This window comes from Hetaerina americana, unplaced genomic scaffold (assembly GCF_022747635.1).
Source record: "Hetaerina americana unplaced genomic scaffold, ioHetAmer1.1.p SCAF_14, whole genome shotgun sequence".
Lineage (NCBI taxonomy): Eukaryota > Metazoa > Arthropoda > Insecta > Odonata > Calopterygidae > Hetaerina > Hetaerina americana.
The window spans coordinates 10,500,219-10,512,955 of NW_027286514.1; the positions used below are offsets into that span (position 1 = coordinate 10,500,219).

The following is a 12,737-nucleotide window of genomic DNA, read 5'->3' on the forward strand; positions in this document are numbered from 1 at the left end:
GGATATGCGAGTTACCATTTAAAGCGGGCAATTAATAACAGTTGAATATCTTCGTCTCTATTTGCAGGTGGACACAAAGAGTTCCACAGAAGACACAGGGAGTTCTGCGAGGACGCCCTCTTGCCTTGCCCCAACAGCGCATCCTCGCCGGAAGCGTCCCCGCGACTCCCCGCCCCGCCCTCCGCGGCTATCCCCACCGGAAGCGGGGGCTGCTGCGCCCGGCCGCCTCGCCCACCCGGCCCCCCGTCCAGGCACCACCACCATCACCACCACCACGATCCCTCGGACCACTGCATGAGGCCAGCCTCCTCCTCGTCCTCCTCCTCTGCATTCTCGACGTCCTCCTCGTCCTCCAGTTCCTCCATAACGCCCTCCGCCGAGGAGGACGATGAGGACGAAGATGAGGATGAGGACGCGGGGTACATGAGCGCGAGCAGGCCCAACGGCGGACACCGGAGACGGCCCCGGGCGAGGAGGCGGTCCAAGGCGACCCCGGCGACGCCTTCCTCCCCGGACGTGCCTTCCACATGCCCCGGCGGCTGCTGCAGGTCCTCGGATGAGGACGAGGACGATGAGGACGACGAAGATGAGGACAACGACGGGTGCAGCGACCATGAGGGTGGCATGGACGACGGCGGCTGCCTGGCCTCCAACATCCATCGGGCGCCCGCCACCAGGGTGCTGCCCTTCCTCTACCTCGGCAACGAGCGGGACGCCGCCGACCTCCACCTGCTGCGCTCCCTCGGGGTCACGCGGGTCCTCAACGTGACGGCGCACCTGCCAGGGTTCCACCAGGGTAGTGGGATCACTTACTTGCGGCTCCCGGCCACGGACTCCGGTCAGCAGAATCTGAAGCAGTACTTCGAGAAGGCCTTCCAGTTTATTGGTGAGTACACGGTCCTTGTTCCAATTATTTTTGTCCTTTCAGCATTTCACCCTAGAGGAGATTTTTCGTTTTTCATATTTTTTTAGAGACTCCTGTTTTATTTTTCAATGCGTGCTCTTCTGCTTCTCTTCTTGTATTTAAGACATTCATTCGGTCTGGATTCTAGATTTTTTTCCGATGTAATTGACTTCAAATGAACTATGGAATTCATGCCGTAGTTGAGCGTTAAGTTTTCCATGGGACAGCATTATTTTCGTTCAGTCTCGCCTTGGCATTTAAGAAAAAAGCAATTTCCCTCGCGTGCAAGTACCAAGTGATCGAGTAAAATCCTGATAGTACAGTCACCACTCGTCAGAGGCCAGCGGAGTTGTTGGTCGTTATGGATTTTTCGATGCTAAATTGTACCTTAGCTAAGATTTAATTCGGATTGCTTGGCGTAAATAGGTGGGAAGCTTGTCTGCGCCTTTGTCTTGGGGAAAAACTACCGCATTCGTCACTTTGCCGCATTTCATTGCCTAATTTTATCCGTTGAACACCGTCAAGAGGGCTGTATGACTCACCGCCAGACAAGCACTGGGAAAGAGAGAGAGAGAACAGAGGTTCAGTCACGAATTTCATTCATCTTCTACGTTCTTGGATGTTAACTCTAATGTGGGTCGCGGAGGGGAAACCATTCTTTTGTCCGCTCATTCCGTGCTCTTTTCGATATTTTTCCTCGGTAAGAAATAATGATCCGGGTCGATATAACCCTATTTTTGAGATATTATTTTCTTTCGATCGTTTATCGTTTTGTTTTGGACTGCGATCAAGATATGACGGACCGGAGTTCGTGGACACGCAAATCCGGCCCTCGTTCGTTCGTTCCTTTCGCTTCCCTCACGCGACCGTACGTTAAAGCCTTCCAGGCCATCAAGTTGGGAAAATCGTCCGTCACTTCCATTTTCTCGCAATGGACTGTAATAGGGGGGCAGGTTCGTATTTGGTTTGCGTCCCATCTCCGTTCTCGGAGGCATTTCGTGATGTGCCGATATTTGCAGAGCATGGGCGATGCCTGTATGGCATTGGGAAGTCTGAAGTTAGTTCGTATGCGCCAATTTCGAGTGAATGAAGTTGGTGAATGAGGCCGACCGACCTTGTTATTATTTTGATCCTGTTCGTGACTCGGGTTTCCCCCTAATGTTCTATGAAGTTTAAATCGGAGTTTGCTCTGATTTTGGACTTTGGATAATCATAGGGATTATTTAAATTCACTTAGAATAGAATTAAGGTCAATCTGTCGTTCGCAGCGCTCAGTTTATACTTGGGACAAAGTCCGCCACGACGTATTGGAACCGACCAGCGGTCAGTTGGCATCACATCAAGGTTTCCTTCACTTTCTCATGGAATTTAATTTTGAGGGAATTCTGTCAAGGTGTGAGACAGCGATTTTGAGTTCGCGTGACCAAGACACAAATTTCAGAATCTGCAGTTTTGTTTTCGTCCGTCTTACTATTTTCCTCGAGCAGTCCTCGTCTTCACTACCCCCGAATTCCGTCGTTAGTGCTGACCGCATCTTGCCACTCACTTGTCTTTCCGCGCTCTATTTTTTTGTTTAACTCTTATTCCTCCCCGCTCCTCCTCCTCCCTCCCGGTCTACTCTCAAACGATCCCATTCTTGACGTCGCTGAAAGAATACGAACTCCTTTTACAAAGGCCCTTCACCTTTCTGTTTGCGTCTTCCGGTAGCATGACCGATATGATCTCAGAAGCTTCTTGAAATTTCCGTCAGGGTTCGCAAGTATTTTTGTTTTTCTCCTGCCAGGTAATGAGTTTTTCCTGCTCTATCTAATAGCTCTGATCATTTTGACCTGTCTATTAAGTTGCTATTGGACTTATTATGGTCTGTTTGGTTTTAACTGCATTCGCCGTACCCTGTCCGAAGTCAAATGACTTGATGGTAGGTTCCCCTCTGCGGGGGTGAAATTGATAGAGGCTACTTCGGTCATAATTATATTCTTCCAACATTATTGTAACTGTACTCTCTACTCTTAAATTACTTTATTTCACTGTGGCAAACAGTTGTGCAGATTTCCGCGCGAAAGACTTTATTCACCAAATTTTTGTTTTCGAATAAATTTCGGACATTTCCCAACCCCTCCAAATTTCTCCTAGCGAGTGGGAGGTTCGCGTTTCAAAAAGCTGTGAGGCCTTCTCTAAATGCGATGCGTCGAAGACGGATGATTTTGTGTCGCTGCAGAATATATATTCGTGACCCTGAGCTCTCGAGTGCTTTGATCGCTTTTGAAAGCGGTGCTTAAAAATATGTTCAGCCAGCGTTGCCTGGGGTACGACATTCCCCGGGGGTTTTGTATTTCGGGAGGGATGTTTCAGTGGACCTCTCACGGACATCTGCTTCCTTCTTTCGGCCCCTTGCCTCTCTCGTTGGATCCCATTTCCATCGTCTCAGAGGTCCCTCCCCCGTCCCGTGCAACCCTCGTCTCAAGCGCTGCCCCGGTTTTTGGAGGTGAATCCGCCCGTCACGGGGTTGTCGAGGGAGGAGCAGCGGAGATGGTTGTTGCTGCTGATTCTTCCTCTTCGTGGAAAAACCACCCCATCCCTCTTGCTTCCCCCCTTCCCCTCTTCGCCGTTGGACTCCATTCAACCCTCCGCAGTCCACTCTACGGACCCGCTTCGCCACGCACCTTCCCTCTCCCATTCCCTCTCGGGCTCATTCCGACGGTCAGTTCAAAACCCTTACCCAAGGTCTCGCAAGGGTTCTCCATCGCCTTTTCTCGGAACGGACGCGTCGTGAGTGTCATTTTTTACGATGCGTGAGCAAGAATGAGAGAGAAGCTTCCCTCGCTCGCCCTTCCTAGTAGTGGCGAGCGGGAGACTTAAAAGATTTCGGTCTAAATTAGTTTACTACTGCCTGGAGGGGTTCCTCCTCTCTCTCTCTCTCTCTCACTTGCCTCTCCCTTCTCTCTATCATCGCTCGCAACCGCGAAGTTATTAAGCGTTTTTAACATTTAGTGTTACGCGGGAGTGCGTGCGAAGATTTCGGTTTAGGTTTGCGTGTTTTTTCACAGATCATATTATATTTTCTGTCTTGTCAAAAGTTAGGGTTGCGTATTGGTTTCATGGCGTTCATCGACAGTAGAAGAATAAAATAAAATTTTTCTAATTTCTTTCAATTTTCTGAAAATTTGATAAGCTCCACGTTCATGCGTTCCGTCATTAGCTTGTTTCGTTTCTTCCTACAAACTTCCCGATAAACGACCATTTTAAGCTCAGCATCCCTCCATATTTAGCCGTTTCGTTCTTTACTCATTTTGGATACGATTGTTACACGAAAGAAAAAGATTTATTGTTAATTCCCTGGTCGACATTGGTGGTACCCTAAAAATTCTCACATTTGCGTCGTAACAATTAGCTTTTCAAAAATCTACATCTACATCATACCCCGCAAGCCGCCGCAAGGGCGTGTGGCGGGGGGTGTTTGGTCTAATATTTGGAAAAATATTTTCTACCTTTTTCATGAATGGGGTAATTGGAATACACAGCGGGATTCATCGACCCGTTGTTATCCGCTTGATACTGTGCAGGCGACACTTGTCCATTTTGCTGGGAGGTTATGTGAAGACCTTCTTCGGCGATACTTGTTTGATAATGTGTACATACGGCTCTTCTCCTTGGCAGCTGGTCTTGGTTATGTCAAGAGTTCGGTGCGGGGGAGAGGGGGTGATTGGATAGCGAAATAGGCAGGGTGGAGGCAAGACCGGAAGCAGGTGATTCCTTGATCGATTCAGATGCTCGTTTCTTTAAGTTTCCATTTTATATTCCGCCGCTCCCCCGTGAGTTGGAGGAAGATGTTGCGTAGTTCGCTCTAACCGTTGCTCGTGTTCCTTACCCGTTGTCATCACTCTTATCCTCTTGAACTGGAAGATACGCCAATTACTTAAGGTGCTTGCGAGTCCATTCATATTCTTACGTGGCATCCAGCTGACATCGCTTTTTTATCTGTAGCTCCCATTCATTGCTATTCTTAACAAGATTTTTGCATCCGCCGGCGAGTGTGGTCGTTTCGCTGAAGTCTTGTTTTTTTCCCCTGCTTGCTCTTTCCGACGGCTGAATTCTGCTTTTACGTGACATACTTACTTAAAATATATCGCTCTTCTCACTAATGGACATGGCGCGTCTGGACTTCGTTTTATTTGGTACAACCAAACGGGGACGTCCGATTTAATTGAATTTGATGTTCCGAGCCAGATAATTATGTGTGTGTGTATATAAAAAAAATATATATACATATATATATATATATATATATATATATATATATATATTTATACATACATACATACATACATACATACATAGATACATACATAGATACATACATAGATACATACATAGATACATACATACATACACACACACACACACACACACACACACACACACACACACACACACACACACACACACACACACACACACACACAACACACACACACACACATACACATACACAACACACGCACCCAAAAGTAGTTACCATTGATGAACATTTTTGTTTTTATCGTTATTTTTTTTGTTCAGTTCGGGAAACTTTCTCTCGATTAAATTATGCTTATGAAGTTTGAGACTTCGAAGGAACATCCGTCTTAGTTTTTGCACTCGCGAACCGATTCCCCAGTGTTATCGTGGTTCGGCGTCTGTATAGAATGCGGGCTGATTGATGACGTCCCCGTTTTGCGGAACATTCTCTCGTCTTCTCTCGGGCTTCGCAAAGCAATCCCTCCGTGGCACCGAGAGCCCTGCTCCGTACGAAAAATGAAGATAACCCTCCACCACCCTCCCCCGGAGCCTGCAGACGAGTCTGACGAACCAAGGAAAAAAACTCCCGTGTGCTCTCCTCCGTTGCATTCATATATAAAAATATCCGCCGGTACAGTTATATTCCGAGAAATGAGGCATATGCTCGCTCCACCCCTCCCCCGCCCCGTCGTCTTCCTCCGCCTCTCATATCTTCCCCCTCGTTCTCCTCATCTCTCCCAAGGCTTCGTAAAGACAAAATAGACAAAAGGGTTTTGTTGGGTGCGGGGCGAGGGGGGGGGGATTGTAGCGAATGAAGTCAAAGGGGCGTAAAGTGGAGAGAGAGAGGAAAGGCAGACAGTGTGGTTTCGGAGGAAATTCCTTCGTTGACTCGAGCGGTGAACGAGAGAGAGATGAAGAATAGGAAGGGTTATCGGGGACGGTGAGACGGAGGGAGGTCGTGGAAGAAGAAGAGGATATACCTGTTGGCCGGGGGATGGAGGGGAGTGGCTTCTGGCGCCGACCAAAGGGAGGGGAGGGCAAGGGGGGTCGGCTATCGGTCTGGCCGTGGGGGGATGGGCGGAGGGGGATACTCGAAATGTGTATACCGGCGATTGGAAGCGGTGGATGTGGGAGGGAAGGGAAGGCAGGTGGAGAGGGAGACTGATCTTCTGGGGGAGATGACGCCTGCGAGTTTTTTTGCCACATACTTTAATTCGCGCTGGTAGACAGGCTGATGGAAGTTTGAGCTTTTATTTTTCCCTTCCCTTAAGAAAGCTGCGGGCGAAATTAGTTGATGGTGTAATAATTCCTCCGTACCGTTTCTCTCTTCTTCCATCTATTTTCTCTCCCGGTCTCGGTCATCATTTAAAGGAACTAACTAATAGTCCGGAATCGGTTGTGCTAATGTAGTTTACGAGGTGCCGGAGGGTCGGGAAGAGTAGCTTAAGAGAGGGTCTTCGAGAAAAATTTGCGCTGTGATTATTCTGGCATTAAAATTTCGAACCTCCCCGTTACTCGCGGGCCTTTCTGTGAGGGTGAGTTGTCGCTGACATAAATGTGGAATTATCCCACCGTCGTATTACATTTGTAGTTGGGAGCAAAGTATTAAGGAAAAACGACTGCAGATCCATTTGCTAAAAGCTATTTTTCCCTCTCGCGATTCTAGGCTAAAACAATAGCAATGATAATTTACGACAAAATAATTGCTTTAATGGCTGATGAACTTCCACCATCTTGTACACGCCTTACAAGGTGAGATGTGGATAGATTAGCTCGCAATGAAACCGAATGACTTGGGATAGAGCGTGGTTTATTTTGTCGACGTCGTTCAAATATTCAAGGTGGGGAAAGCGTACACAACCTCATTATTGAACAAATCGCCCCGCTGGCGATAGGAGATTTGATCGGCAGCGTGCTGAAATATGCGTGTGCGTGTGTGTGTTTGCTTGGATCCGTGCCGCGAAGATTTTTTTCCGCCGCGGTTGACCACGCCTTTTGGCCGGAATTTAAGGGCGGATGGGGTGGGAGCAGTTATTTTTCATCGGTTGACTCCCGCCTGATGTCAATTTCGTCCCCGGCAATTTCAGAAGAGCGTTATTTTTTTGAAAGGATGGCAATCACGTCAATATCACGATGGTACGACGTGACGGCGGAGTCAAAAATGGGGACGGACATTCCGGCGATGTTAACGGGGAACGAACGAACGAACGGGCTGCAGATGAGCAGGGGGGTCGGGGGGAAAGACGGGGAAGTTTTAAATGGAGGCGTTATTTCTTTTTCAAACTCGAGGACCGTTGGAAGTGAAGAGGCGTCGTTGTGGACGATAGTTTAGTGTGTGTGTGTGTGCGCGCGCTTGTGTTTGTTCTGGCGGCCCCCAAGGCGTCCCCTTAGTTTCTTCCTAGATTTGTGATGCGGGTGTGGCCCCCCGAGAATCGGGAATCCTAAGGGCGCAGGTGCGGCCCATGGGCGGGAACCGGTGGGCGTTGAAATATTTCGTGAGTGCGTGCTGTCGCTGTGGATAGTATAACTTCGAGCGACGAAGTAGTTGCTGGATGTGATCCAAGATAACCTTTGGTCAATTTCCCTTGGCCCTTACTTGCACCCGTGAGCAAGTCGGACGTTCAAGTAAAAAGTCCGCAACCGGTCACCTATCGCGCGCAAGTCTTTGATTCAAGGTAGTTATTTTTTGGTGTGTTCATTGGCAATGCACATCCCCATTAGTGGTCATGCAACTATTACTAAATGGATTAGTACTTCAGTTATTCCCTAATTCAATTTGAAAGTTCGTCAATCGAATGTAATGTACAGGTTTATCTGTTACATGATGAGGATAATCCAAAACGGAAATGTTTTAGCCTGAGTAAATTTTTTTAGGGTATAATACCTTCTACGACAACCTTCTAATTTTATCTAAGAGTTCCCTTTCTGATAACTTAATTCACGAGGATGCTGCTGGAGCGAACGGGCTTACCGCAGTGTCAAATTTTCGGAGCAAGTCCCGAGAACGCAGTAAGGTGTAATAAGTCTTCCCAAGGAAATTCGCTGTCTCATTAAAAGTTGGCTATTTGAATGGTTCTGTGGATTTTGAATATATTTCAAAAGCGATCGTTGCATGGCGTGAAATAGCCACCAAGTTGCGGGCATTCGCGAGTTTTCTTGATGTACTCATCTCCCCCCAATAGGGTACACCTGTCTCTCCTTGAATGTCAGAGGCAAAACTGCGACCGGCGGTTCTCGCTTTTTTTTTTAAGTCAGATTATCGTTGTTGTTTGAATTTCTCATCCGATTGTTTTTTCGGAAGCCATGAAAATGTTCCCCGTTTGAAGGGAAGGTGGAGTTTAAGCATACGCGGTTACATTCCTCGCACATGTCGCTCGGGTTGTCTCCCCGTTTGTAAGCGGTGATGTTAGTTTAGTTGCCGAGGGGATTCCTGTCACGTGGCCAGGAGCGAGAGCCCTCTCCTCTTCCCTCACAACAATCCTCCCTCATACCCCCTCCCCACTCCCAATCATCTTCCATACGAACTACTCCCACCTTTTCGATCTTCCCTCACCCACCCCCGTCAAGCACCCCCTCCCCCACGCCATGCCTCCACTCCCTGCCCTGCCCCCCTCTCCCTCCTTCGAGTCCCCTCAAGGTGAGCATGTTTCCTTCGGAAGGTCGGCCAAGACTAAGAGGGAGGCTGCCGTCGGTGTGAGGAGCCATGCAGCGGGGCTTGGTCCACGGGGAGTGGAGGGCCGCCGCGCGGTGATGGCAGGGGGGAGGGAGAGAGACACGGGCGTTTAACGTCTCAACGCCTTGGGCAGGAACGCGGGCCGTGAAGGAACGAACCCCCGCCCTCCCCCACAGGGAGGGTCGGGGGAGTGCCGGTGAAGGGTTTTCGGCGTGCGTGAAGAAGACGCCTTGCTTCTTCCCCTCCCCCCCTCCCAGCCCTACAAGCGCCCTTCCCCGCCCCCAATCCTTCTCCTCCTTTGGAGAGACGAAAAAGAAGAGGGGTCCCGCTCTTCGTACGTGAGTAACATCGCGAGGGGGGGAGTGAAATGTCCGCGCTCCGTTAACAGCGTGGCAGGTGAAACGGTGGAATCCGTCCGTTTTCGGTTTTCTCTCCTCACCCCATGGTGGTCTGTCTTCATACGTTCAACTACCCTCATACTTTTTGTACGTCTGCTCTTTCATGCGGGCCAATGATGTAATCTCATTGTTTGCTGCGTTAACAGGGTGTTGGGTTTGAGATTGGATCCGTTGCAGCGAACGTTAACTTTACCCTTCCGGGTTTATTGAACGTTCTGAAGTCCGCTAAGCTCGCTCTGCCGACTAGTATCGTACTAGGCAGTGCATGGTAAGAACAACCATCATTGCGGATGGGGAATTTGCTAACATCTGCTGGCTAGGTTTTTCTGGGGGAGTAATGCATTATTGGTCTAACCGAGAAGTAACGGGCTCGTATCCTGCTGGGAACGCGGCATTAGCCTGCATCGGGTGTGTAATCTAATGTTTTTTGTTCCATTCTGATTTTTTTAAATTCCCGTCGTAGTAAATGATATTGAGCCGAGTCGCTGAGATTCGCCTGTGTCAATAATTATCTTCCGTTCGAACCATAACAGCGAGTGTTTTTTAAATTTCCCTTCAAGTGTATTGAAGCTATTATGCATTAGTTACTCGGTGGGCCCCTTCTTCAGGAATGTTGCCATAGTTATTACATCGTAATCCAATATCGATATTTTTTTAATTTTCATTCTGTCATTTCCTGGTGAATACGCTTTTGGAAGGTGATGCCAGTGATTCACTATTTAGGTTTAGGCGAAGGCTTTTTGCGTACTTGTCATAAAACGGATCCTACTGTAAATCTTGCGAGACGACTGACGAATATTCTCTCGGCGGATTATCCACGAAACTCGGTAATCTGATAACCGTAAGCTGCAAAATGTTCTCTACGATGCCCGCGGTTTATTAATTGTCGTCTCCACAGCCAGGAACGCTCCTGGCTTTGTTCGCCACTGCAAGGTTTTCGAGCTGGTCTTCTCGACACCGAACGGATTGTAACTTATGTGTCGCCGTCCCCTCGCCAACTGTGAAGGTTTCGCGCTTATAATACCGCATCACCTTTTAGGTTGTATTGGCGAGGAAAAGTATTGCGCAGCCACCATGTTCCTAGACGATCATGAGAAAAGAATGTGGGCGGAAGTTTTTAAAAGCGGCGTCGCATTCTTTGCCGGATGCGTGTTGGGATGGCGGTCCACCGAGAGAGTCGGTTGCGAGAGGGTGCCGGGACAAGGCCGTCTTACGGCCGTGTCACCTGGCGCCCTGCCCGAGGAAGTCCGTCCCGCGTGAGGAAAAGGTCCGCATCGCATTTTTTTTTGGTGTTGATCAAATGTCGAGAGCAAGTAGAGGACCTCGAGAGCTTCTTCCTCCTCCGCGATTCGTCCCGTCTTAGTCTTCCATCCTTCGCTGATCACTTATACCACACTTCCGGGACATCCTTGTGAGGAGAGAATTGGCTTCTCGCAGTCGTTGTGAAGGTGTATGGTGTGTTTGTGAATGTGTGTGTGTGCGCGCGCGTGGAGCACCACGTCGTCGGGTGTGCTTTATTGCCTCACCTTTACCTTGGGCGAGCTTTCAGACTTAGTTGCCCAGGGTGTTATTTACCGCTCGGCTGCGAGGCTTTGCTGTTTTCATTTTTCTTGTCCGAAGGCTAATGACGCTCTGCAATAAGCATCGGGAGTGCAGTGAATGCTCGTTTTCGATTTTTGGGCGTTCGTGTGGACGCGTGGTTTTTAACATGTAGAGAGTCGTTCTGCTTCGACAACGTGAAAGAAATGTGTTTCGAATTTTGATCGTTCAGCCGTCCCTGTCTGGAAGGTTTCACTCGAGTTGCGAGTCTCTTCGTCACGCAATCACAATTACCCGAACCGATTGCTTTAAACACCGTCAGTCGTCATTGTGAAATTTTATTAATTTATATGGGGCCGGTTGGTTTTCGTCCACCGGGCTCAGCAGCCGGGGTCGAAAAAAAAAAATAAAGGAAATTCCAGGTTAGCACTCGGTCCTATGGATTCCGACTACGCCCTCCACCTGCGTATATTTCCAAGGAGTAGTTATTCCCATTAATTAAATCATCATCCAAAAAAGTGCTATTTGTCCCAATCATGACGCACTCTAGTCTTAATACTTTATGGAATTGCTGTTAGGGTATAAACAGTTGATTCGCGATCGCGCGACTCATATTTTTTCGCCCTGTGCGCGAATACGAGTAGTACCTATACCCGACCAAACCGCATTCCCTACCTCCCCATCCGAATTGTCGCTTGTGGCCATAAAAAAAAACAGAATTTCCATTAATTGGAGATTCAGATTTATATGATGTATCAGACAAGATTTTTTAAAAGAAATTATCCGACGGTTTTGAATCATTAAGGTTTGACAGGTTCGTATTATTTAAGATATCTAGTTAATATCAGGTAAATTTCAATCACCTAGCTCCTTTCTTGTGCATATAGTAGTTACGGCGTGAGTTCTTTTCTCAGCTTCTGAGGAAATGGGAGAGTTCGCAGGCCGGAGAGACTTGATGCGCTCCTCTCTTTCTCTCTCTCCCTCCCCTCCCCCACCATTCCTCCTCTTACCACCGGAAGTGTTCGGGAGCGCTCTTCCCGTTAAGATCCCCGACGCGGCCAAGCGAGTGACCCCCCCTTCTCCTGGCCACTTATCAACCCCCCCCCCCCCTATCCCATTCCCTCGCATTCTCCTGTTCGGAGTTCTGCGGGGGAAGAAGAGCCGCGCAATTTGATTCCCGCGTTACTTCCTATTGCCTATTCTCTCTTACTCACCCGGAGGGGAGTGGAGGCCACTCGCATGCATTACAGATCCTGTCTCCTTTCGGGAGTAACCGACACCCTCACTCGAATACCGGGGAGGGAGACTGGTCTTAGTGGATTTCGGGTGGGAAAGACTCACTTTCAGTAATTCTGTTTCCCCACTTATATACTGTTTCCCCTCCGAGACCGACAACCTAATGGATTCTAGAATGTGCGTGGTTTTGATGTTGTGCTGGGGAATTAGATTTGGTGTATCGGGAATAGAGGGTGGATTGGGGAGGGATTTTCCGTGGCTTTGAGTATTGGGAATCGACGGGAATGATTCACTTTCCTCTGCCGAGTCTTGGAAACGGACAAAATGGATGAAATTTGCATTTTTCCGGCTCCCGGAAAGTCTCGGTGAAGTTTTTACTTCGTAGTGGCTGCTGAAATTCATTTCGGAGACGTAATTCATGCTGTGGGTTCCTTAAGTCGTTATTTTGTTAATAAATGTGTGCTCTTTAGAGAGAATATTTTTTCACGTATTAATGACTTCCGCGCCGATCAACCTTCAAGGTTAATCACTTCAGCTCTTTTGAAATACACGAGTGGCCAATATCTTTTTTTTAATTCGAAGCCCTGTATCATCAGTATTTATCCTCTCGAGTTTCACTTCCTCTTTCCCATCCATTCAGTGTTTTCCAATGAATCCCGTGACCTGCTTTTTTATTCGAACTCCGTCGACTCCTCTGTTGGCGAATTGC

At 48.4% G+C, this 12,737-nt stretch overlaps 1 protein-coding gene across 1 annotated transcript in view; it reads left to right on the forward strand.

Moving 5' to 3' along the window:
* The window catches only part of LOC139686399 (dual specificity protein phosphatase 4-like), a 280,627-nt gene that overhangs the window by 216,871 nt on the left and 51,019 nt on the right, over positions 1–12,737 (forward strand). The window contains exon 3 of the mRNA XM_071583592.1: positions 68–886. Within this exon, the coding sequence (XP_071439693.1) occupies positions 68–886 (819 nt within the window). The remainder of the gene's footprint in view (positions 1–67; positions 887–12,737) is intronic.